Source organism: Calidris pugnax, unplaced genomic scaffold (assembly GCF_001431845.1).
Source record: "Calidris pugnax isolate Ruff unplaced genomic scaffold, ASM143184v1 scaffold273, whole genome shotgun sequence".
Taxonomy (NCBI): Eukaryota; Metazoa; Chordata; class Aves; order Charadriiformes; family Scolopacidae; genus Calidris; species Calidris pugnax.
The window spans coordinates 11,802,557-11,828,918 of NW_015094508.1; the positions used below are offsets into that span (position 1 = coordinate 11,802,557).

General features: G+C 38.0%; 1 protein-coding gene across 2 annotated transcripts in view; it reads left to right on the forward strand.

The window, feature by feature from the left end:
• Positions 1 to 25,613, forward strand: part of ARL15 (ADP-ribosylation factor like GTPase 15) — a 215,948-nt gene extending 190,335 nt beyond the window's left edge. For both annotated transcript variants that reach the window (XM_014965077.1, XM_014965078.1), the window contains one exon: positions 21,092 to 25,613. In XM_014965077.1, coding sequence (XP_014820563.1) covers positions 21,092 to 21,244 — 153 coding nt within the window. In that variant the 3' untranslated portion in view covers positions 21,245 to 25,613. The remainder of the gene's footprint in view (positions 1 to 21,091) is intronic.
• The last annotated feature ends 749 nt before the right edge of the window (positions 25,614 to 26,362 follow it).

Below are 26,362 nucleotides of genomic sequence, written 5' to 3' on the forward strand. Positions count from 1 at the left end.
CCATTGCTTTAGCACAACAAGGTGTCAGGACTCCAGGTTTTGTTCTAAGAGTCCTCAAGAAATGCAAGGAAAATGTGTTTATGTGATACCACTGTAGCATTTGGTGTAGTTTGATGAAGCATCATTTTAAACAAAAACAAGTTATCCAGTGTTAAACTGAATTGCACGTCAATTCTCATTGAATGTCCCATAGTTTCACTTCAGTTTGCTGCTAAAAGGCACTTATTTGTCATAGCTGTCTGCCAGAACACATTTAAGTGACTGGAAAACAGGCTTGGTGGAATGACCATAAGAGGGGTGAATTAGTTCTGTGTACGGCAGCAGCAGGTTGGCCCAGAGGACTTCTTCTGACCCAGAAGGATCCTGAGTCACCGCAATCTGTTCTGTGGGAGATGGAAGGCAGTATGACCTGGCTCTTGGACACGTTTTCAGCAGTCGTGAGAAAACAGCCTGTGGGCTAAGTGATGCTATGGTTCTCCATGCTATTCCTGGCATTGTGGGCTGTGGTGCCGCAGCAGATGGTTCTTGTCCAGTTGGGTGGATTTGAAAGATCAGAGCAAGGTAAGCACAGGAAAGACACTCGATTCAGGGGGAGAGGGGAAGCAATGAAGAGAGATAAACAAGCTATATTTATTTTTCTCCTTCTTCTTTGATGTTTTTCCTTTCTATCTTTAAATTCTATATAAATATATATAAATACATTAACAAGTAAACACTAAGACCATTTTGGCAGGGGAGGAGGACAACAAAACCCAACTGTTAATGTTTCCATACTCAGCTAATATTCTGACTCTTTACTTGGAGAATCTTCAGTTGTGTTTGTAAACTCTTCATTCAAGAACTCCTCAAATGTGTTAGTACCTAAAATGAGTTAATATTAACTTTCTAGTGTCACAGAACAGAAATGGGAAACCCAGAAAAAGAGCCTGGAACTTCTTAAACATCCTTAGTTTTTTAAATACAGTCTTTTTGGTATTCAAATACGAGACTTTCTACAACCATAAAATCTGGCTTCAGGACCTAAGTGTTGGAGGAAATATAAAACCTAACTTACAAAATGCTTCATACTCATTTTATAATCTATTATGAAAAAAGTAGTATTTTTATTTCTGAGACAAGCTATAAAATTCTTCACTAATGGCCCAGTCATACTTCGAAGCAGCCACTGACAAGAGACATAGCTGTAGCTTGCAGCATTTGTCTTCTGGATTGGGCAGTTTTTCTGCACATGGAACAGCTATTTTTACCTTGTTTAGACAGAGCTGGCGGGGGGAGAGTTGTGTTTTGAGCTTTTAAGATAGTTTGGGATTTTAAAGTGGGAATTCTGGTTTCCCAGCAGTGCTTGCTATGTAATTATTGTCATTGATAGCCTCAAAGCATTTGGTAATGTTTTGATTCCTTTAGAGAATCTTCACGTGCTGGAGAATATCAGCTTGAGAAATACAGATAAAATCTATGCTCAGTCTAGTCAGGTTCTTTTTTTTTTTTTTTTAATTAGCTATAAATACTCTACTGTCTGCAGACTCTTTCACCACCATGCATCTGACACAAGTCAGTTATATTGCTGTACACGTTTAAATGGTCTATTACTAGTCTGCTGCCAGGCACTAATAAAAATATATTAACTCTCTGATCAAATTTTATTATTTTTCTCATTTTCTTTCTAGACAGTTTATGGTTCCACAGGATTCTTTAATTCACAGTCATGATGCCCTGTTAATAGGCTTTAGTATTTGTCTTCTTGGCTCTATGCCAAGGAGAAGTCTCAGCTATCTTTTGAACAGCTATATGTGTGGCAAATACATAGCACTGGAATCCTAATACAGCTATAAATGTGGAAAAATGGGACAAAATTTGGTTGACATATTGCAGTTCTTTATATGTAAATTTACCCATAAGAATAAGAGATGTATTTGACAACAAAACATCATTTGTATAAACTCGGTCTTAATCTGTTTTAAACCCCTTGAATCTGCATATTCAAACTTATCCGGAAGGGAAAAGAAAATTAGCATATTATATGGTCATATCACAGTGATATGAAAAAGTTGAGAGAAGTGGATAAGGAAGCTTACTGTATTTACAACATCTAATTCATTATAATAATATACACTGGGAAAGAGAATAGTAAAAAAATTCTAATTTTTCCATCATTCCAAATCATTATAATTTATTGCTTCCCAGTATTTGATCTAAAGAGAGACAGGTTATCTTTGTCTTCAGAGCAAACCAGCCCTCTGCACCTTTTTCTTTTGTTACCTGCCTGGCAGTCTAAATTTGGATAGTTAACTGACTGAGAGCCCAGGTGTATTCACTCTTACTTGAAGGAATGAATTTACTGAATAGCTAGATGATAAGCAGTAATAATTCCCCATGTTTTCCAAAAAGACAAGGACCTAAGGAAAACCCAGAAACATGTCACAGCTTCTCACCAACTCACCTGTCTCATTCCCTTTCTGGGGTCACAAGATGTGCCACATCCAGGTGCTGCCAGAGCCCATTTGTAAGTGAATCTATTTCAGGCTATTTCAGGAGGCAGTTTCTGTGTAGAAATGACAAGTTTCCTGAACTTCTCCAAGGCACAGACTCAGAAAAGAACAAGTCTGAGCTGGTGTCAGTTCCTAAAAAGAAGTGTTGTTTTTCTTCTGGCTAGCCATTACCTGGCTGAGCTTATTCCAGCATACTTGGGATGGGAGTGGGTGGGAAGAATTGGAAAAAATTGCTTGCAACTCAGAAGTGAAGTATTTACTCACCTGAGTAGGACTGCTCACAACTGGTAATCAAACACTTGATGAAAAGACTTGCCAGTTTGAGGATTTTAATCTCTACTTTCACTCTCCATCTGTAAAACTGGGAATATAATACTTATTTAGCTTACAGGGATATATGACATTTCCTTTAATAATATCTCTACTGTCAGATGGGATCCTTGCACACAAGCCTTCTAGAATCCAACAATTCTTTTTGAAAAAGAGATCTGGTGTCCCAATCCTAATTTGTATTAATCTAGAGTTTATTTATGCCTGTATACATGATGCCCAAAGTAGATGTGCCCTTACAATGAAAGAAAAAAATGTAACAGTAAATCATAATTTCTGAACTCATAATGCTCATGGCTTATGTGTTTACAAAAAAGAAAAAAAAATCCAAGGTCTGAATTGTAATTTTATTGAGGCCATGCTTTGAATGTTTCACCTTCTCTCTAATTATGATGTATGATTCTAGATACTTTGTTAGCTGAACAGTAGATCTTGTAACTGGATATAAGAATGGTAAATGTTACCATATTGTTTTATTAGCCATGCTTTCAGGGAATGTCATGATGATGATTTGCTTTTGGTAATGGTATTGTTGAACTAGCATGAATAACAAAGTGATTTTCAGTTGGTAGTGGCATTCTTATGAGTGTGAATCATGAAAACGCTGTCCACACTGAAGCTTTTTCAGATTGAGGTGGGTCTAAAGACACAGAGTAGTCTGGCATTCGTTTAGCATTTGCAAAATACAATTGTTTTTTAACTTCTGGATTGTATCCCAAAATATGTGTTTTATGGAATGAGAGCTTTCAACTGACTTCTGAAATGAGTTGGAAATACTGAAGATAAACAAATATGTGTAATGGAAGGTGGAGTTCTTATACAATAACACCTTGCCTCAGCCTCTTGCAATTTCCAATAAACAAAACTAATCCCAAACTAATCATGACCGGAACTTTCTAGTTTGAGTTCTATGTCTTTCCCTCTGCCCTGACATGTTCCTAATGGATCATGTCTGTCTTTTGCTGCCTGTTGCTTCTAGCCTTCACCATTTCTTCACCTGTTCTTACCACCTGTGAGGTCTCTTTTGAGAGAATTAGGGGAAGTGAGAGTGAATTAGGGGAAGACAGAAAAAGTTAAAAAAACCCAAACAATTGACTATGTAGTCCTCTTAGCTCTTTTTACTTCCATTTCTGGTGGCCAAACTTGACTTAATTTCAGTGTAAGCCCACAACTGGAGCTCCTGTCACCATGTGTCTGTGGAGGGCTTCAGTTCTGCACTATTCGCCTTTGTCCAAGAGACACTTGGACAATTCTACTGCTACAGTAGAGTTTGAGTAGAAAATGAAGCAGGCTGAGTTCATGGCCAGTGAATGCAAAGAAAATTTGCCCCCTTTGGTCCAGCTGGCAGTCAAAGCGAAGAAGGTGACCCTTTACCCCTGGAGCCTGGAGTAAACTTTTTCCAGTTTGATTGCTACAGGTATGCCAAATTCTTATCCTTTGCCCCTGCTGCAGCTGGATATTCCATTGTCAGTGGGAGCCAAAGGTGGTCTGGCAGCTACCCAAGTGAAAGTTCTACCCTGCACGTGTATTTTAGATGAATTCAGTCAAAAGTTTGCTCTGACTTTAGGTTTGAACTTAAATGAGGAAGGAAGTGACAGGACTTTCTGGGAAAGACTGATCGTGAAGTTGGGCATAACTGTACAGCTGTAATACAGCAGTGCTCTGTAGACAATTTAATTATCATAATCTGTAGCAACAACCTTTGAGATTTTTCTATTTGAAAGCTAACATCAAAAAATCCGTTTTCTTGGTCACCAGAACTGAACAAAGCAGACTTTCTAAAACACAGAATATAATGAAATTATTGAAAATTTATTGTCACACAATTATGTGCAGGGTACTTTTACAGTACAGACAACTCTGAAAAGCAGAGCACTTCTAAAGGTGAAGAAGAGCAGTCACACTAGTGGTGTCAAGCATCTCAGCTGTGTATGGCTGTAGGGTGAGTTTCAAAAGCACAGGTGTCATTCAGGACCCAGTGTCCTATTGCAGGCTGGCAGTAACTAACAGCTGGCCTAACTGCTTACTTGCCATTAAAATCTATGCCTTTGCATTGAATTCTGAATAGGGTCTGTAAGTTGTTTTGGTCTGTCAGACCAGGTTCTGCTCTTATCTATAGTATAATGAACTGCAACCTTGTAAATGTCATGGGAGAGTGCTGCTGTCCAGGCTCCTGCCCCTCTGCCAACTCTCAGGGCAGTCCTAGGGAACAACCCACTGTTAGTTTTCCAAAGGGACTGTTTCCTTGTCTGCAGTTCTGTAGTTTCAAAAGAAAATTATATTTGTACTAGTCTAATGGATTTGGTAAATTGTCTCAATTTCATGGATTTGTAATAGCAAATGTGCTCTAATACATTTTAATTAGTTGATGAAAATTAAGTGATTAATTTGAGATTATCTTTTGCAAAGCAGATGAAATTAGGACAGGAATAATCAAACATTAATTATTGAAAAAGACTTTACTAATAATCTGTCTGCTTATATTATACTGCAGACGTGTGATAGGGAAATTCCCTTTCTGTAACTTCAAAACAGGTAAAATGTACCTAAATCACTTGCCATATAGTCCTTAAGTACAAGCTGCAGGTGAGTTTTCCAAAGCAAGTCCCATGTTTTTCCTGCAAACTGTGTTTTTCAGGATTGGAGGAAGCCTCCTTATCAACACTGAATTAACATTCAGGTGCAAAATGCTTGTTTCATATTTTTTTTCTGTGGTACTGCTTTAAAGAGTAGATACCTTTTAATTGCCTTACTTCTGTATAGAAACACAGTAGTTCAAGATTTATTTAATATACATCTGACATTAGAGTACTATAAAACTGAGTAGTTTACAGAGAGTATTAGTCTCTTTTATGGTACCAGATTGATGGTAAACCCCCTTTTATTGCAAATATGGATGATAGATTGTAGGTTTGGGGTTACCACCTTGTTGATTCCCTTTGCTTTCACCTCAATTTTCCTGCTATTGGTAGTTGGCTGTCAGTGCAGCTCTATGTTGTTGGCTTTCAAAAACCATCTGAGGAAAGACAGTGTGTTTTGCTTGATTTGTACATGAGGAATCATAGTACACATACGTTGGCAATACATTCAAGAAGATAGAGTGTAAATGTCAAATACAAAGATTTTCTCTTGAGCAAAAAATCACCTTCTGTCCAGTAGGACAGCCATATAAAAAGCATTCAAGTATGAGCAATCTGGCTAAACCATTGACAGAGTTTAAAGTGTTTTCTGAACTGAAAACTGTTGTACTGGATAACCAGAGAGCTGAGCCATCCCCAGGTGGACTTGGAAGCATCCAACCCAAATATGAAAAGGGGAGTTGGCTTCCAAAATAAATTATTAGGAGTAGACATTTGTAGTAGACAAAGCCAAATATGTTTTCCCTCTTCTGCTTTTATATCAACAGATGATGGAAGTTACTTAGTTTATACTGAAAATGTTGGAATGTCATAGTCGAGCAGAGTTGTCACACCTGTGTTATGCTTTCCTGGTTGTCTAGACATTCCAGCCTCCGTTCATTCCTGCGGATCTGAATCCATCACCTGTGCTTAATACTTATGTCTGTTGAAAAAAGTAAATACTCCTCCAAACGGTGTGTCATGTACATGCTCTTCTAACTTCAAACAGGCCTTTAATTCTCTTGGGTTATGTGAAGTATATTGGTGTCAAGATAGAAAGATTACTTTCAGGGAACCAGGTGTTCATTCTCTGATTTTATGGTTTTTTATAGACCCACCCATATATGTCCTGCTATTTTCAGCTACATCAGAGTAAGGAAGTGTTTATTTGTGACTATGATCCTGCAAGCTTTTCAAACATATCTGTGAAGGGTGCAATCCAATTTGCTGTAAAGATTGTCTGTTTGTCTGTCTGTCTTTTTCCATTATGGCTTGCAACAGCTAACTCAATTTTCTTCTCTTGAAAATGAATCTTATTCCATGTTTGAAAAGATGAATTTATTCTTTGTACTTGAGACACTGATACCACAGTTCACTCCTCTTTGCTATACCTCAGTAATCTGTCATATTTCCAAAGCTTCAAAACTCTCAAGAGAGTACAATGCACATTAGATGTGAGAAGAGTGCTGTCTCAGTAAGATTGACCTGATCGGGAAAATTCCCTTCTTCTTTTCTTCTCTTCCCCTTTCACCCGAAATGACTCCTTCAGGAAACATCCAATCCTTCTGTAGCTCAGTGGATCAAAGTGCTGTATTGTTGGATCTTAATCACATATGAATGGCTCCAGAAGGGATCAGAGCTCTCTTTGTTCGTTAGAGGCTTCTAGGCCAAAACCAGTGCCAGCAGCCATAAAGGAAATATGTAAACCTCTATTTGGTCATTCAGTGAACCATGTCACTCTAGGCTTGACCTCCACTTCTTTGCACAAACTTCCTTCTGCAGGAAGGTGGCCTAGATCATGGTCCTAAAATATATTAATACTAGCAATTGTACAGAAAGGGATTTTATTTTTTCTTCTGTTTGATGTCCCTCTACTGATTTTTCTCCCTGTGGTTTCCTGCTTCTGAATATCATCATCATTAAGTACAAGCTAGGACTCAGAATGTTCCAGATATATCTGTATCAGATAGAGGCATGGTCTGTATCACTGTGCTATCACAGTGACTTGCAATCTGTAGTGGTTTTGTACAAAAATAATAAATAAATAAAATACCCCACAAACCACTCTTAGCTGGGAGAGGTGTTGTTGCCCTCTGCTCTCCCCTCTGATTTGGAAGGGTGCCTATTGTGAAGTTAGTAGTGTGCAGGCAAGCCCAGTGCACTATGGAGAGGTCTGAATGGTAGCTGTTTCTACCAGTATAAAGAAATAAAATATGTTTTAAATGGGCAATGAGTAATTCAATTAAATAGTACTATTCCCTTACAAAGAATACTTATAAGGAGGAATCTAAAACCTTTTTGATTTGTGCCTGTTATGTCTCCTATTTTACTCTCTCCTTCTCCTTACTTTTCCATGCAGTCAGTCATTCACTTGCATATCAATCACAGAATCATAGAATGGTTTGGGTTGGAAGGGACCTTAAAGATCATCTAGTGCCAACCCCCCTGCCATGGGCAGGGGGCACCTCCCACTAGACCAGGTTGGCCAAAGACCTATCCAGCCTGGCCTTGAACACCTCCAGTGATGGGGCATCCACGACCTCCTGGGCAACCTGTTCCAGTGCCTCACCACCCTCATTGTAAAGAATTTCTTTATAGTATCTAATCTAAATCTCCCCTCTTCCAGTTTAAAACCATTGCCCCTTGTCCTGTCACTACACTTCCTGACAAAGGGTCCCTCCCCATCTCTCCTGTAGGCTCCCTTCAGATATTGAAAGGCCGCTATAAGGTCTCCCTGGAGCCTTCTCTTCTCCAGGCTGAACAACCCCAGCTCTCTCAGCCTGTCCTCATAGGGGAGGTGGTCCATCCCTCTGATCATCTTCGTGGCCCTCTGCTGGACCCGTTCCAGCAGATCCGTGTCCGTCCTGTGTTGAGGACTCCAAAGCTGGACACAGTACTGCAGGTGGGGTCTCACAAGCGCAGAGTAGAGAGGCAGAATCACCTCCTGTGACCTGCTGGCCACGCTTCTCTTGATGCAGCCCAGGATGTGGTTGGCTTTCTGGGCTGCCAGTGCACATTGCTGGCTCTTGTTGAGCTTCTCATCCACCAACACCCCTAAGTCCTTCTCCTCAGGGCTGCTCTCTAGCCATTCTCCACCCAATCTGTATTTGTGCCTGGGGTTGTCACGTCCCAGGTGCAGGACCCTGCACTTGGCTTGGTTAAACTTCATGTGATTTGCACGAGCCCACCTCTCAAGCCTGTCCAGGTCCCTCTGGATGGCATCCCTTCCCTCCAGCATGTCGACCGCAACACCGAGTTTGGTGTCATCGGCAAATTTGCTGAGGGTGCACCTCTCCCACTGTCCATGTCTCCAAGAAAGATGTTGAACAGCACTGGTCCCAGTACGGACCCCTGAGGAACACCACTTGTCACTGGCTGCCAATTGGACATTGAGCCATTGACCACAACTCTTTGGGTGCGGCCATTCAGCCAGCTCCTTATCCACCGAGTGTATGTTGTTCAGTTTCCCAGGTGCGTGATTACAAATGAACTTGAGTCTAACTTGCAGTGAAATGTAGTATGCACAAGTATGTGCCGATATCAAAGTATAAGACCATAGATGTTTTTTTCTTCCTGTAAAATGGGTTTCTATTGCACTGGACGTGTATGTATCTCCACAGATTGGGTTTAGTAATGATGAACTGGTAGATGAACTGTTCATGAAAAAAAATTACTTGACCAAGTGTTTTTTCTTCTTTATAGCCCATTAAGATATTAGGAGTGCTTAATGAGGTGGAGTGTTATTGGATATGACATTAACAAGATACCACATTTCCCTTCTTGCTTCAGTTGGGCATTTTTGTGCAGCCATTTTAATGGTAATGTCACTTTACCTTTTTATGTGGTACAAATTGAGATGTTCCTTTTGCATGTAGACTCATGTGTAGTTGATAACTAAAGTGCAATCCTGCATTTTTCTCATACTGTTGTGTTAAGTGTGAGTAAATTACATAATTGATAATAAATTTACCGTCATGTCTGAATGTCAGTAGTGTAAGAAAGTCAGAGGATGAGAAGTTGCATGTCATCCAGGGCATTTGTGCACCAGATCATGTATCAGACCACCAGCCAATGGTTGTACTTGTTTGTACTGCATTTGTCTTTAATCTACCCCTCCTTGATTGCATTTATACCTTATTTTTACTGATACATCCTGTTAATACATTTTAACTCTTACCAAGGGAACAAATGAACCATATTTTGCTTCCTGTGACAAATATCCCTGTTTCACCTTGATTTTTCTAATCACTGTCGGCTTCTCCGGGTGCTTCAAGTACCCTCAAGTCTGTTTGCAGATTTGTGCTTTCTAGTTGGCAAACATCAAGCTGATATACTACCAGCTGGGATGAAATTTTCTTCTTTTAATTTCTGCTGTGGTGGATTACACCTCTTTAGAAGCAGGATGTTTTATTGCTTCTAAGTCATCTGAAGCCATTTTATATGGTTGATCTCTTCACACCTCTCCTTACCTCCCCTCTCTAATTCCTGCTTCACTGCCTGTGGTCTGACTGACATGATGATGACACTGTCCTTTCTATTAATCTGTCTACAGCTGGGCTTATAAAACAGCATGGCTGGTGGCACTCTTCACTGGATGTTGAGTAAACTGCTGTGCAATGTGCAAATACTTCTTTATTCAAAGTCTGAGAATTTGGTTCTTCTCCAAAACAGTTTTGCAGTAGGCAGCATAGTATTCCAGCTTTTCTGAAGCAACGTATAAAACATTTTATTTGTTGTATTGATTTCTAAAAAAACTATTGTAAGTGCTTCATCTTGTAATAAGATCATTTCTTTTTTGAGAGGACAACTGGAAATATTCCATTAGTAGGATTTCAAGTTTTGGCTGTTACCAAGTAGACTTTTTTTTGTTTTAAGTCAGTAAAGCATCTGTGAAATATTAGCAACTTACCGTTAGTACACTGATTCATTATAAACCAATAGAACCATTTTCCAGTTATGGAAGTAAACATAAAACGTTACTCTGCAAATTCTAGTCTGTTCAGTAACCCTAGCATGGTCTGTCTGTCAGTATTTATAGGATCATGCTAAACATGCAAATCCAAAATATTATTCAAGAAGCTCAATTATTAGAGGAATTATTTTTAGCGTTGGTGCGTTTTTTTAATGTATTCAACTCCATGACCTCCTTGCAATGGCTTTTTCTTTTTCTTTGAACTCTGGACCACTGTACGGTTGAAAACCGAGTCCCTGAGCTGGAGACTGAGGAATATTCAATAGCCTGTTGCTAGTTATCCCCTTCTCATGCCACCTGCTGCCTAAAAGTCATAACAAAATAACAATACTAAATCTAACTGAAAGTCTCAGATGTAAAACCACAATATATTGCTACTTTCAGATTATAGAAAAACAGCAACTCAGATTCACTTTTGGTGCTGATGGCTGAAAGATGTTCTATTTAGTGTTACATTGTCTTTGTACTACTTTGGAGCTGCGGTGGAATAACATTAGATCCTATAACATACATCTTGGCATAAAAATGGCAGAATAGTTTAATTGTATGAAACCTTTCAATTACTGCCCTACAAATGACTATTTGTACTTGATCAGTTTCTTATTCAAGTAACCCTTAACCTCATAAAATACTACTCATACTGAAACTTGTGCTTTATAATGCCAGATTTTTTTTCCCATTTTCAGTTTATGCAGTTAACTTGTATCAAGTTTAAAAATAATGCTTTAAAAGAATCAATTTCATGGTGAATGCATCTAGTCAAACAAGTCATTTAAACAACATCTTACTCGTGTGTAGCAGACCGTTTTACAAGTAACTGAGAGTTTTACAAGCCTGTGTTTCAGACGGGATAATTGGTTGTTTCTTATATGTGAGTTTGGGACTTAAACTCATTAACTTCAATATACAGAAACTTTCCTGGCCTGTATGTATGGAATACTTAGTTAAGGTCTTTTTAGCTGTGGTCAAATTTAATAGTTCGTTATAAAGAAGTGGTAAAGTGGTGCAAATTTCATGTATATTCTCAAAAAGCTAGTGATATACACTATAACCTTTTAGCTTGTCACTAGTGGTCAACCAACTTTTCATATGGTGATTCCTTATGTAAAGAAAAGTCAATTAGCAATTGCAAATGTGCAGAACTAAGATTTATCTTGAGCACCAGAATCCCCAAGTACGAAAAGGTGATGATACCTTCATCAGACCACAATTCTGAATAGACAGGTTACTCTGTAAGGTGAGGAAAGAGTGCTTAGAAAAATCTGTTGCATTAAGATATTTTAGTCAACTGATATTAATCTTCTCATCTTATTAAAAAAAATATTAATGTCAACTATATATTTGGTATATACAATTTCCTTTCCAGGAAAAAGCTTACCCCAGGTGGAATGATAGGACCTGTTGGTAAGACTATGAGTCATATTCAGAGGCAGATGGAAGGAGCTACCTGTCAGCTTGCAGAAGCTGGTCTCCCTTTCTGGTGGAGTCACATGACAAATACTTTTTTTTGTTTTTCATTGATACAATGGTGAGAATTTGGGCATCAGCAGGAGATAATCTTCTTGCCTTTGGGTGCTTTCCTTCAGAAAGAATCTGACTTTTCAATGACACTGTAAAGGCACTCCACAGTTATGGGTGTACAAAGGCAAGCCTTAATTTACTTAATCAAAGTAACAATAGCTTTGTTACAAATCCTATTTTAAGCATCTTCAATATTATTATCAGTAGCCCTCCTTCAAAGAGGTTGTAAATTTTATAGATGCTGTCTGTGTGCCCTAGAATTTGGGCATTCTTTGGAAAGGACTGTGGATTCTTTGGGTATGGGGTTTTTTTATGTAAAGGTTGATATCCTACCTGAGATATCAGTGGATCTTTCTTCTTTTATGTATATGCAACTCTTTATCTACTTCCTATTATTTTGTCTTTTTCCTCGCAGTGTGGATCAGAATAATGTAAGGCAAGTGGTATCGATGCAGTAAATGAAGAATATTCATTACTCTTTTGCTTGTCCCTTTGCTTGACCCAAAGTACAGATTTGCCTCCTCTAACCACAGGGCAAGGAGGAAATCCTCAGAAACAGATCCCACAGAAATCCCTGGGAATGGAGGAACTGGAGGGTCACAGAGCTCGTGGCGATCTGGCAGCCAGGAACTGAAGCTCACAGTGGCAGGGTGTCTGGGAGCATTTTTTGTGTCAGAAATATTGTAGGTTAACTTTTTCCAAAATTGATTTATTTCACAGTTTCAGCTTTCGAACCAGAAATGGTTAATTGCAGTTAGTTCTAGGCTTCTGTTGCCTTTGTGGACTTCAGATAACTCACAATACACCCATTGACAAAGGACTTGAAAGGAGGTTGAAACCACCCTACATTTGCACACTCTGCTCTGTACCTGGTACAAACAAACGGAGTAGGTGGGACTGCTGTCTGGTCTTCTGTGCTTGAGAGCCCACATCTCGTAGCACCTCAGCTGCTGCTGAATACATGGCTTTTCTTCTGTGTTCTTACTGGCTGTTAGCTTGGAACGGTTTCAGCACTGCAAATGTGGGGAACCGACCACAAAGCCCTTAGAAATCCTGTTCTTTGCTGTTAATACAAGAATACATGTCCATACAGTGTTTTGGTGCTTTGCAGACGTGGGCATGGTATACAGATGTTATTTATTCAAGTGCTAGATTTATATACAAGTTCAGGCAAACTCAGATGAATCATCACATATGCACATCTCCAAAAAATACTGTTTAACTGTTATCTGAACAGAAAACATGCCATTTGCAGAAGGGATGTCATAGTAAGGACTGATCTTTGGACTTCTCATTTTTTAAAGTTTATTTTGACATTCAACATCACAGGTAAACTTGTTTTTTTGAGGGGGTAAAAACTCAGAACTTGTATACCTATGTCTCAGATTTTGTTACTAGTTGAAAGCACAATCTGTAGTTAAAGCTGCCATATTTCACTGCTGAAATCAGCGTACTCTGTTGTTAGTATTATATCCTGAAGTAAACTGTGAATATCTGCAATCTATTGTTAAAAAAAAAAGCTATGAAAACTCTGCAGGGCTCTGAATAGTATCTCTGTTTAAAGGTCTTGACTGTTGAGTTTCTACTAGTGATTTGTATTCCTTAACCAAAGGTGTAACCAAACCTGAATGTAGACAGGAGATGTATGGTGGTATAGTAAAATATAGCAAAGTTATGTTTGGATATGTTCCATTTTATTTTTTTTTAACAGATTAGGGCAATGATACTAGTTTAAAAAAATCATCCTAGGTTTAAATTGATCTTAGATTTAAGCAGTTGTTTTAGGTATAGCTTAAGAGTATATTTGGATGTGCCAAGAATACACTTATATAGAAAATTATCCTTATATGCATTAAATTGGCATTTTTGTGTCTATGTAGTATATGGGGGAAGAAAATGTGATTTTTCAGATGTCCTCCAAATGTCTTTCTTTAACCAGGGTTAATTTTCAGCATTCCTCTTTAGGATTTTATATTCTAACACTTTAAGTGTGTAGCTGTCAGACAGTATCTGTTGCAACCCAAAGTACTTCAGAAAACACAGTGGGTAAGAGAGGAAGCAATAGGAGCAGAAACTTAAAGGGTTAGTTATAGTCTTGTATTTAACCTGATGTCCAGTTTCCATTTATGATCGATTCTTTGGAATAAATTAATGAATTAAAGCTGTAGATATTAAAGAAAAATATTTTGCTGTGCTTTCATTGCATGCATTTTTGTACGGTGCCTCCTTCTCTGCTCTCGTTTCACTTGTCACTCGGGAAGGAGTGCTGCTTGGCTCACTCTGGAGTTGGATATTGTGAGCCCTCATCTTGTTTGCCAGCCCAGCACTGGTTGTATGAGTCTTCATCTGGAAGTCTGGTCTTCTCTGTAGACCTGCTGCTGCTGTTCTCATGTTGTCTCTATGCCTTCCAGTTGTAGGAAAAGCACATGCTGGTATAAACAGAATATGCTGGGTGAATAAGACATGGAAGGCAAACTATAGGTGTATGTTACTGGCAGCTACCTCATTCTTGCTCTTTCTTTTGAACAAATGAACGGAATGTAACCAAAGAAATCTAATATGCCGTAGTATGTTGTGTTGTAAAGACTTGCATGAAAAGAGCTGAGAGATGCTCAAAACTCCTCAAAGGCTATCTTTTTCTTCCATCCACATACATGCAAATCTGAGTAGCACCTTTGCAGCCTCACCAGTTTTCTGTCTCGCTCTCATTCATCTTACTCGTCCCAGAGCCATTATAACATTACCATACGTATCTGTATATATAAAAAAATCTGATGCATTTTAAAAACCTTCCGCTCTCTCCATCCTGATAGATGATGCAATATTTTATATTTCACAGTAAGCACCATTCTGTATTCATCTTCCAGCTCTCTAGCTCACTCTTCTTTTTCTTGCCTCACACTTGCATTTGCCAATACTGCGTGCTCTCTGTTTGGAATAGAGTGTCTATAATGATTTGCCAGGCATCCTATTTCTTCATTCAGAACTGTTAGGTATCTTCTTTAAAATACATTTCTTTCAGCAATCACTTGCAATCTGAAAAGTGTAGCATCTTGTGGCCGCTGGAGATAACAAAAATGGAAAAGTGCATCTGTTTCACCAAGTACTGTGTGTATGGTTTTGTGGAATATGTGTGTAAGTGACTGTATTCCTTTTTGCAAAGACTTACGAGCCAAAACAATTGGCCAGGTCTATTACAAAGGTAAGTACAAAGCACAGTTCGAAGTGTTTCAGGTGATCTTTTGTAAAAAGCAAAATTAAAAATAATAATAATTTTAAAAAAGATTGGAAAGCTGTACAAACTGGAAATACTAATTTGTAAAGCATTCACCACTGCCTGTGAGAAGCTGTACTAAAAGCCTTCTGATGGTTTTGAAATCCTGTCTAGAGAAATTGCTTACACTGCCATCACTCAGAAATGCTGAAGAAAACAGTCTTGGGTTTCCTTTTTGTTTTACTTTGGCAGGTCATATTTTAAAAAGCAAAGCAGCTCAATTTCATAATTCTTGATTATCATAATATGTACTTAATTGATTCATTGCAAAGTTTTAACATTGCACATACAGACTTTGGATTCACTGGCACATAGAAGTCAGCTGGCAGTGAAATAGTTAGCTGCAAAGAAATAGAATTTAAGAGCATATGTGTGGCTGATAGTCTTGTTTAGCCTCAGCTGGCGTTCCTGGGAGTAGCCCTGTAGCATAGGTTGCTCCAGACCACAGCACATCACCGTCCCTTCCCATCAGCTGAGGCCCTTTCATTCCCTTCCCTGTTGAGTAAGAGGTGTTCCATATGGAGTCAATAAATATGAGGTATAGGTGTTTTAGGAGGAGTGCTTATGAGACATAGGTGCATTACGCGGATCCCTCTAGACAAGGATGAGATCACTGTTATGAAGAAGCATACCAGCAGGCACACGTGAAGTATCTTTCCAGGAGGATATGAAGTGTCTCTGTAGGAAGAATAAATGTTATGAAACTTCTGCTGACAGTTTTGCACGTCAGAGCAGCTGTTCTGGTCAGAGAAGAGGTCCTTTTCAGCCAAGTGGGGCGTCACATAAAGGGGTTTCTAGCAGATTTTTAGTGAAAAGCATGAAAGTGTTAACTCCTGTACAGCAGTGGACTGAGCTAGTTGATTTAAGATGAAGTGGCTACCGATCCGTTCCACCCACTCTTATAAATCACTATATTCAGAACAGGACCAGCAGAAAAGCACGTGTAGCAGCTCAAGAGGCCGTGCAGTTTGCAGTCCAGCACACTAATATAAACTAGAGTGGATTTCAGTTTACTTTTTAGCATCAGCGGTGATTTAAGCAATGGGTTCCTCTCTATGGTTAGTAGGTCAACATTTGTGGTTTCTGTTTCATTTGCCAGAATTTCCTTTCTTTTGTTTTCTGTTTTCCCTTTTTAGACACGACTTCTTTTACCTCTAATACCATCCTTTTCCTTATTGCAACTGTTGGAAGCTTTTTTTGTTTCTTTTAAAGTCTTAGGTAGCAGTATAAATATACTCTGAGCCTCTAATTATGGTATTTTTTTTTCTGTGACACCTGCAAGCATTTTACCTTTTTAGCTGCACAGTTAACTTTCTTTAAGTTACTCATTTCATGTCGTTTCCCTTTTTAAACTTAATGCTATGTGATGGGCTTTTGGCTTTTTCTCTTCTCCAAAGATACTGAATTTGCGCATGCTTTGGTCACTGTTACAGGCAGCTCGGCTGTCCTTCATGCACCCGGCAATCAAAATTGCCTCTCTCTCCTGCATCTTCTCCAAAAGGCAGATTTCTGTGTTGTCTGAAGAGGTAATCTCAGCATCACAGCTCAAAGAAACTTTCACAATATGAATACAGGGAATCCCAGTCTCTCGGTATTACTGCATTTCTTGTCCGTGCAAATTTGGGATAGATGGGTAGATGAACGAACCATTTCTTATGATTAATACACAGATTAGGTAATTTTAGTTTAATTCATACTCCACCAGTCACCCTCTTGCAGTAGTACTTGCTTAATCCTGTAAAAGTCTTTGAAAAATTTATACTAGTAGGGATGCTGACGTGGCCGTGCAGCCTTTGATTAGATATAATATACATGTGATGCGTTGTTACAGATTTGTTTTTCCCAGTAAAGTTGTTCAGTAAAATAACAATGGATAAAAAAATATTTTAACCATTAAATTATCCAAATGCAACATGGTAGTGTAAGTGACTACCCAAAATTTCTATTTGTTTACAACAAGTTAATCAATGGGTTGGAAGGTTCCAGTGGGCTGGAAGCCTTTTTGTGTTGGTGAAATTTGGTATTAAAGTTTTGAATTTGAATGAAAAATATTATTTTCAAACAGCTTTTTTCCATGTTGAGTAATTAATAGAAATGACTCCGTATTTATATAGTCCAGTGTCTAGGTTTTGCTATACATCTTACGTTCATGTGTGTTGAGAACTGGCTAGATGAGGTTCAGTAATAGAACATATAAAAGCTTTCAGCAGGGCCTGGTTACTCAGCTTGCGTATATCAATTTAGTAACATCAGTTCCACACTGCTGTGCTAATTTACCCCAGCTGAGGTTCTGGGCACCAATCCTTTTATTGTGTCTTGACTTTTCTAGCATGTAGGTTAAGCAACATTTGATAACCATATGCTTAGTGTATTGTGCCAGTAGAATAGAAGGTGGAGTGTGGGAAGAGTGGGAATAATTGCAAATGTGTATTGTTAGATTTTATTGACTTCAGAATGCAGCATAAATACAATGTCGGCTTCTCTATAAAACATGGCCCCCATGTGGAGTCAAGACATACAGTGAGATCCTGTAAAATAGTAGTAAAGAAGTCTTAGAATTATGTGGATTTAATTGATTGTATTTTCTTCTAAAAGCATATCCAAAAAAATGCAGCAATCCCAAAGTAAACACTTCAAAATGCAGTCAGTATGTAAATGCACCTCTAATGTGTCAGACATCTGAGGCATGTTTGAGTCTTTATATTTTGCTTCGGCATCCACCAACAGGCAGAAGGCTTTTCACCTTTTATGCAAGAGGGGAAGACAAAAGAGCTTCTCTTAGGAACTCACCCCTATTGTGCTAGTGCGATTGAAGGGAGCTGTAAAGTAGTTACTGCTGATTATCTGATTATGCAAGAAATACCTAGGTGAGTGAGTATTCGGAGAATTTCAGCTTCCTTTGGATATTTTGATGATTAGTGTGCATCCTCTTAAGAAATCTAGTGGGGAATGAGTGTGAATGATGGTCATAGGAGAAGAAAGCAACTAGAGAAACAAAAGCGGATGGAGAACTGAGAGCATTTCAGTGGAAAACTCAACTGTATAAACAGTGTTGGGCATCTGATTGTGTCGGTCTATTTTGGTGCAGTTGTTTCATCTCTTGCATGTGAAAAAGGGTTCTAGTCTAAAAAAACTTACTCATTTTTAGAACTGAATGACATCTGCTCAGTTAAAGGGGGGAGAAGTTCTAGTAAATTGGAAAATATTTCTGTCTGCAAACTTCTTTCTGTAAGTTTCAAAGTCATAGAGCCAGCTTGCAAAACTCTGGGCTTTAGCAAACTCCATTGTGGTGGGAGTTTAAATGGGGAAATAGAGTAACATACTGATGAGTGTCCCTTGGGTTGTGGAGAGTCACTTCTGTGCTACTTCTTGTTAAATTATTTGTTATTTGTAAGCTAATTAATGTTACTTTTCCACATTTGGATTAGAGACATCACCTAACAAATCTCTTTCTCTGTAGGTATGAACAAAGTAGCTGTTACTTACTGGAATATAAGCAGTTGTTCTTTCATGCTATTACCAAAACTTCCCATTTCAAAAGCCACTGCTTAATGATCACTTTAATTTCAGCATTCATCTAGGGTCTGTTATCTGCCTATTAGTGCAGATACTCTGAACTGTTCCTTAGGCATGGAAAATGATGACAGCACATTGCTAATTTTGTTACATTTTGATTACACACCTGGAAATTGGAAAAAAAAATTTTTTTAAACAACGTTGGACATCCAAATAAATAATTTATCTGCAAAATTTGTTTTACTAAATCAATTGATGCTGGTTTACTGCCAAAATAGAAATTCTATCTTGGCATCTGCATTCACTGAAATATAGCTTAAAGTCATTGTGCTTTTCTTGGCAAGAGGCTACCTTGGTAAGCAATGTCATATTTGCCTACAAGTGCAGAAGACTCAGTGCTAGTCTGCTTCCTGCTGTCATTTGCTTATGTACGTATTTCTAGATATTTAATGCTTTTAAACCCAGGTGCTCTCCTTACAATATAATGACTTTTTCTTAATCATGTCTTTGTAGGGTGTAGCCTTAATTCAAGAATCTGTGTAAATAAGAGCATGGTGAGACTTCAGTGAGCTCAAGGGACTGATGGCAATAGTCTTCCAGTAGAGGGGGTGTGGTGGACATCCTCAGGGTTGTGGGTCTGAAACATCTCAAATTACTCAGCCATATTTGTCAGCTTAACACCAGCCGGCTGCTCTATCAGCTAGCTGCACTGACACCTTGCTTTGTTATGCTTCTGTGCAGCTTTTACTTGCTCCCCTTATTTAGCACTCAAGGAGGCTGTTGCTGAAATGGACGAGAGCTTTCTTACCCTATTTTTCTAGTACTATGATTGGTGCCATTAATTCAATATATTAATGGGGGTAAATTCAACTTGGTGTCGGTTCAGCTGCTGAAGGCATTGCATTATATCCCTCACAGAGATTAGCATTCAGGTTCTGATCACGTATAAGCATGTTACCATATCAGATTCTAATGTGGCATGGAGGTAGCAATGCTGAAAGTAGGTATGCTGGTGTTAAAATACTGGTTGTTGAAGTCCCATTTATTTGAACTTTTATGTTTTCTGAAATTTGTTTGAGGGGAAGGGAATGTCAGGTACTGTGCTTGATTTTTTAATGTTTGTAGGTTGTTACTGATACAATTCTGCTTTGTTGAAAGTAGATTTTAAAAGGTTTCACCTTTATTTTAGCTGAGCAAGCAGAGGTTCCCATTTCAAAACCACCATTTTTTTTTCTGATATTTGTTACTAAACACTCTGCTCAAAATTCCTTTCTGAAAAATAAGAAACCCTTCCTGCCACATTGTCATAGTTGAATTCTGATTCAGTTGATACAACCACAGTTGTTTTTTTTCTATTATTGTACATTACCAGATAAACAAAACTGTTGTATAGACCCTATAAGAACTGTGTAGAGATGTTGCAGCTTGTTTGGGCTTTGGAAGCCTTTTTATTTTTTTCTTTCTTTCTTTTCTTATTTGCCCTGCACATGGAGCCTTACACAGTGTGGCTCCAGTTGCCTGTCTAGAGCCTCTGCTGTGAAGGCTTACAAACACCTTAAAACTTGCAATTCTGTAGTACGTCATATTCTTATGCCTCCTTGCTGCATGGTTGCTGCGGAAATAAAAATGGAATTAGTTTAATTGAAAGGTTTCCTTCTTTATAGGCATTTTTGGGTATTGTTAGTAAGCTGTTGGAAGTCTGCTGGAAGGTGCGAGATTTTGAATTAAGATAATTGTAGAAAACTGTAATGTCTCATGTATAATACTTATTACTATCCTAGTCACATTAGTGTGCTAGTCCTTCTATGTTTAATTTCAGAAAAACTAACTGATTTTGGAAGAATTTTTATTTTTCTAGTGTTTTCAAGGTCATTAAGGATCCCTCTGTGATAGCTCAATTTTGACTGGAATGTTTAGGATTTCTACATTTTTGACAGTTCATTTGTGTAGTTAGAGTAGTCTGACGACAAATTCTCTATGTTGTTTGCCAATAAGAGCATGATGAAACATACAGCTTTAACATCAAAATACAAACACAACCTAAAATTTCTTAGTTACTTTTGCTGTTTTGGCTGTGTTTTTGAACACTTGCTTCATGTGCTTTGCTCTTTGCCTTAAGACCTCCCATGCTGTTAAGTGTATGGGTAGAATGGTAGTTTCCAAGCAGGTCACTCACCCCTAAAGAAAACACTTTCAGGTCACATCATATAACCTGTATTATAAGAACAGCTGTGCGTAAGATTCTAAAAATGAGTATCCTGATATTTTTACATGGGATTTTTTGCTGGTTTGGTTTGGTTTGGCTTTTTAGATGAGAGACAGAGTTGTCATTATAATATTAATACCTTGGTCTCTTTTTTTTTTTTCTTAGATAAAAAAATATTTTGAACTTGAGCCACTTGCTCGTGGGAAGCGCTGGATTCTTAAACCCTGCTCCTTGGATGATATGGAAGCAGTAAAAGACAGCTTCTCCCTTCTAATAAACTTGCTAGAAGAGAGAGACTTCGAACCTTCAAGAATGTGAAACGCAAGAGAGAAGAGTGGTTCTCCAGGCATCACTGTACCTGCACATTCTGCTCACAGCTGAATTATAACGTGCTATCAAGACTGTGCTGTGATGTGTTGTTCATACACAGTTAGTGCAGAATGTCCTTTTGTGAAAATAAATATTCTGTGAACCAGGTACACAACTATTTCCAGTAAAGTTGTCTACACTACTGAAATAGGGAGTTCCTCTTTGTTTACCGCTGTTTCTGCACACACACTGCATGTTCCTTTCTTACATTGCAGTCATCCTTGATAGGAAATTTTACACGCACAAAAATAACATAGTCTGTAGAGGAGGAATTCTACCTGCTACCTTGGTTTTTAAAAATAACTAATGTCTTAAGGGTTTGTGAGACTAATTTGTATTAGCTTGTTTACTGATCCTACAGTATGGAAAGCACAGCCACTGAGTACCTTAGTAGGATACCATAAAAGCAAGCAGTTTCATGTTAATGCAAAGATTAGTCCTGAAGTTTTACTTAGTAAAAACACAGTTGACAAGTTAGTTGATTCCTCTTCTAAAGTGACAGCATAACCTTGTCAAAGGCAGAACCGTTATTTTGCTGGAAGTTTCCTGAAAGGTGAATTAGCAAGCAGATGTGTGCAGGTAACAATATTTGGGAAAAATAAGTGATGTAAACAAGTGGTCTAAGTAAAAATATTTTTAGAAAATATACAAAAGTTGGATAAAGTAATAATTTTCATTTAAAGTAGTTTTCCATAAGAGAAGCAAAACAAATATCTGTTAATTCAGCTATGGAAGCTTTATTACTAGTTAGGAATATGACTGATTTTAGATAAGGATTGCTTCCTTTATCACTCACTCCTGGAGTACTACTCTTCTCATAAAATTGCTGAGGCATCTATATCATATTTAAGGGCCTTCCAGTGTTTGTACTATAAGCTTCTCTTTTCATGGGGATAATTGCTATTCTTTCAAACTGCTTCTGGGCTGAATGTTACTTAGAAGACAAAAAAGTATTCATTGGAAAAAATCTTTTGAGAAAATCCTATTTAGTTCCAGTAACACAGTGCATATTTCCCCTTCCCAAGTTTTCCCTATGGTAGGTTTGCAGTTTTTTGGCTGCCTTTTGCTGATTTTTTTTTTAGAACCTTATAAACTGATTTTGCCCTTGAAGGCATCACACCAGGTCACTGGTTCACCATTAAGTTAGTCACAAGAGGGTATGTGCAGATCAGTCACTGGACTGGTGCACGCCTTGAGTGTTGTGCCTTCTGCATCCAGCTACCCTCCTGCACGACTGTCTGCGAACACAAACGGTCAGTGTCATGTGTCAGTGGTTCCTCGTCGACTCTCCTTGTGTTTTGAGACTCGTAACTCCTTTTTTTGAGGGCTTTAAGCAACATATCTTCCCATTCTCAGCATTTATTTTTTAAGTTTGAAGTTTATTGTAGTTTCTCACTAGTTTATTTGGGAATAAGAAAATAGCAAGGATCAGCTTTTAAAGGCTTATAAAAGCCATTTCTCCATTACTTGCAATTATACTCTTTGTTAAACAAAATGTTTTTAATAGGTTTTTTGTTTACTTTTCAATTTCCATGGATTTCTTGCATTGCTCCCTCAGAATTATTTCTGTACAAATGATGATCACTGTTTTAACTTGCTTCCTATTATCAGAAAGAAGCTGGGAAAACTGGTAAGCTCCTTGTTTTATTTTGTGATAGAATAGGCAGAAAGCCTGAAGGGCATCTCTCTTTGTTTTGTTTTGTTTTTTTCTCTTTTCTGCCAGGTCAATTGTCTCACTCTTGGAAATACCCAAGAACTGGAATTGTTCATTTTAAAACAAGGAGAGGACCCTTGTGTTGGTTCTCTCTGCACAGTTTAGATGGGACCCAGCTGCCCATCAGTTTCTCCTGTGTGGGTTAAGGAGGCTCCTTTCCCCGAATTTAGAGAGGAACTGGATCAGATTTACAGTTCCAAACTCTCTCTTAGCTGATGTGAGCTTGGAGGCTATGGAGTCCACAGATATTCACCAGGTACCCAGATTTCTGTCCTGTTTAGGGACAGTAACAAACACAAAGTGGTGGGGAGGAGTGAGCAAATTACTTCCCAGAGAAGGCAGGCAGTTTGGAGAGGCAAAAAGAGGGACTGAGAGCTTTTACTTGCTTTTTCATTGAGCATTAGTTAGAAGATGAGAGAGAAATTTTGTTTACAGTTTTTCCCCTTCTTTCCCATATTAAAATTATGGACCAAAAGCTACAGCAAGTGAAAATAAGCCCAACTGTATTGCATTCTTAAAACCATGTTTATTTGTACAATCAGTGAGCCTGGTCTAAAAAATTTAGAGTTTCCGAGTTACATTTTGGTCGTGATTTCCCAACTTTGCACTGTTGGAAGGTGCTATGTGACTAACATGCAAAAGGCCCAAGCAGTCGATGAGAATATGGTTTTAGCATGTGCCAGTGGCCACGTAGACTGGGACCTTGTGACACTTAATGCTTTTTCTTAAGGAAAATGCCAACTGCACAGGAGCAGTGATTTTATTTTTTTTTTCAGAATGATTTTGAATATGCTTTTTCTTACTAATACAGTGATCATTCCTCACCACAGGTTGAAAGAATACCTCATAACTGCTTAAGGCTAAGACCAACACTTAACTTTACTTTGAATGTAGTGCTTCTGTGGTTTTGTGTTGTGGATGGACTTAATGGATGTATACCTTTTCAATGTCTATGAACACTTTCACTTTTTAATGGGGAATTAAAAACGTTTGTAGCAGCTCATGTCACACTTCCTTGTCTAAAGTGTTGTTGGATGCTCTGGCTTTGGTAGAATGTGTAAGCACCATGCAGTTTCTATGCAGATGACCAATCTCAATTGTTTCTTTCTTTTTCTTTTTTTCTTTTCAATCTTTTCACGTGTTCATCATTTAGGTGAAATAAACTTGTGCACTAGGCTCTACTTTCCATGCAAGTTCATCAAGGAGTGAACATTGTCTTTTTTAAAAAAGATACTGTGCTTTAATGTTCTTTAGCCATCTGTTAAATTACTTTGTGCGCGTATGTGTGTGTATGTGTATGTGCCCACATTGGGCTTCTTCTCAGACCTGTGGCTGTCTGCAGTGTCTCAGCCATCAGAATGAAAACATTATCAATCAGTATCCAACAACAGCTGGTTTTGACAAGCTTCTGTCTGCTGCCTAACGCTTTTACAACTTGTCAGTAAGGCCTCTTTGTCTGCCCACTCTGGGCTGGTAATCTTCCTGCTTCCATGTTGTGTCCTGTACTTGTACTTCTAGCATTTGTATGGAAAAAAAAGTTAAATCTTAGTGGGGTTTTGATATTCTCCCTTGCTGTATGATGCTCTATGTGTATCTTTGCTTGCCTCTTCAAATGTGCTATACAAAAATCTGTGATGTATTATTTCATTTAACTTCTTGCATTTCATTATATTTATAGAAGTTGCAGATTTTTGTACCGTATTAGTTAATACAGTTGCCTTTTTGTAATGGCAATTAATTTATATTACAGAAGTTTGTATCTTTACTGTAGTTGAAGGTATTAGTTAACTGCCATATTATCTTGACTTTATACTAAAAATACAGTGTCTATACACAGAAGTTGACCCTTTCAAGTGGACAACTGCTGACATGAGCAACTTGTACTGTTTGTGATTTATACATGATTTCCACTATCAAAAAAAAAAAAAGAAAAAAAAGAAAATAAACACTGTGTAGAGTTGAGTTGCTAAGTTTGGTTTTCTTGAGTAGTAGTCAGTTTGGGAGTATGGCGTATTACCTTGATTAGGAATCTTCAAGATACGTTACTCACTCCTAGATGAAAACAAATATTACTGTATAATCATTGCTAAATTATACATAGTTGCACCTTTACAAACACGCATATATATAAAATAGAAACTTCCAAAAATTGGCTGATTTATTTTCACAGCAAGATGTTGTTACTCTGGAAATACATCTAAATGATATTGAAGGTTTATTGGTGGAGCAGAGATTGAGGTAATCTTTATACAATTATTCCGTAATGTTAAACTGAGGGGCATGTTTATGGGACGAGAAATTATTTTTAAATAAAATGACATGGCAAACTACGGATACCCAAAAAAGCTACAGATGTTGAACAAAGGAAAATACTATACAAAAAATAAAAGCTTGCTGAGACAACTCAATGTTACCCTATCAAACACTGTTTGCATAGAAAAGACTCTCACAATGTAAGTTGTAACAGCTGATAGAAGTACAGCACTGCTGAGCCAGACTGGAGTTGCTGATTCAGCTACTGAGGTATGTTTTTTTCATTTTATAATTTTTAATTCTGTCTTTTACCAAGACTAGGATGGAAATAAAAGATTTGGAAACTGCGAATTTTTTTTTTTATTCTTTTGTTTCATATAAATAGGAACTGAAAATCTGCTAATCATGCCTCATTTGATAGCTCTTGAAAGAATTTTCATTAGCTCATTAGCCCTTTGACCTAATAGTTCAAACAAATAAAAGCATCTGTTTGTGTCAGCTGTAGAGCTAGTCATCCAGGGCCTAGGTTAACACAAGGATGAGAGAGAGTCCCATATCCTACGTGAAAATAAAAAACATACCTTTTTCAGTATCTTCAGTTAAAAAGAACCCCTGAAATCAAGTAGCGTTGCTGAATTCTGTTCTGAGACTTGGACTGAGTTCTGTTCAGTTCTTGAGACTGAAAAAGATCATTACCCTTCTCAATCCCCAGCCCTCATGGGTGAACTGACTGACTTCATTGTGTGGGTTGGACTGAAGATCACGTCTAATTTAACTAGCTCTGAGACATATATGCTTATTGCTAGCTGCATATAATGTACTTTAGCTTTTGTCACAGCTGTATTTCAGCTTTTGTCACAGCTATATTTAGAGAAGCCAAAGTATTCTCTATATATTGCTTGTCCATTCACCCGATTTCTTAGGAAATTGTAATATGTGGTATTCTGGTGGGTTTTGATGGAATACCTTCAGGACAGGCTTGTTTGTGGAGTGTATGTTTGTGCATCAAGGATGTTCAGCACTTCCATTTATGGTGGCTTAAATATGTCTTAATTTTTTAATCACTGAAGCTGTCTAGAAAAGGTAGGGGTTCAAATGTG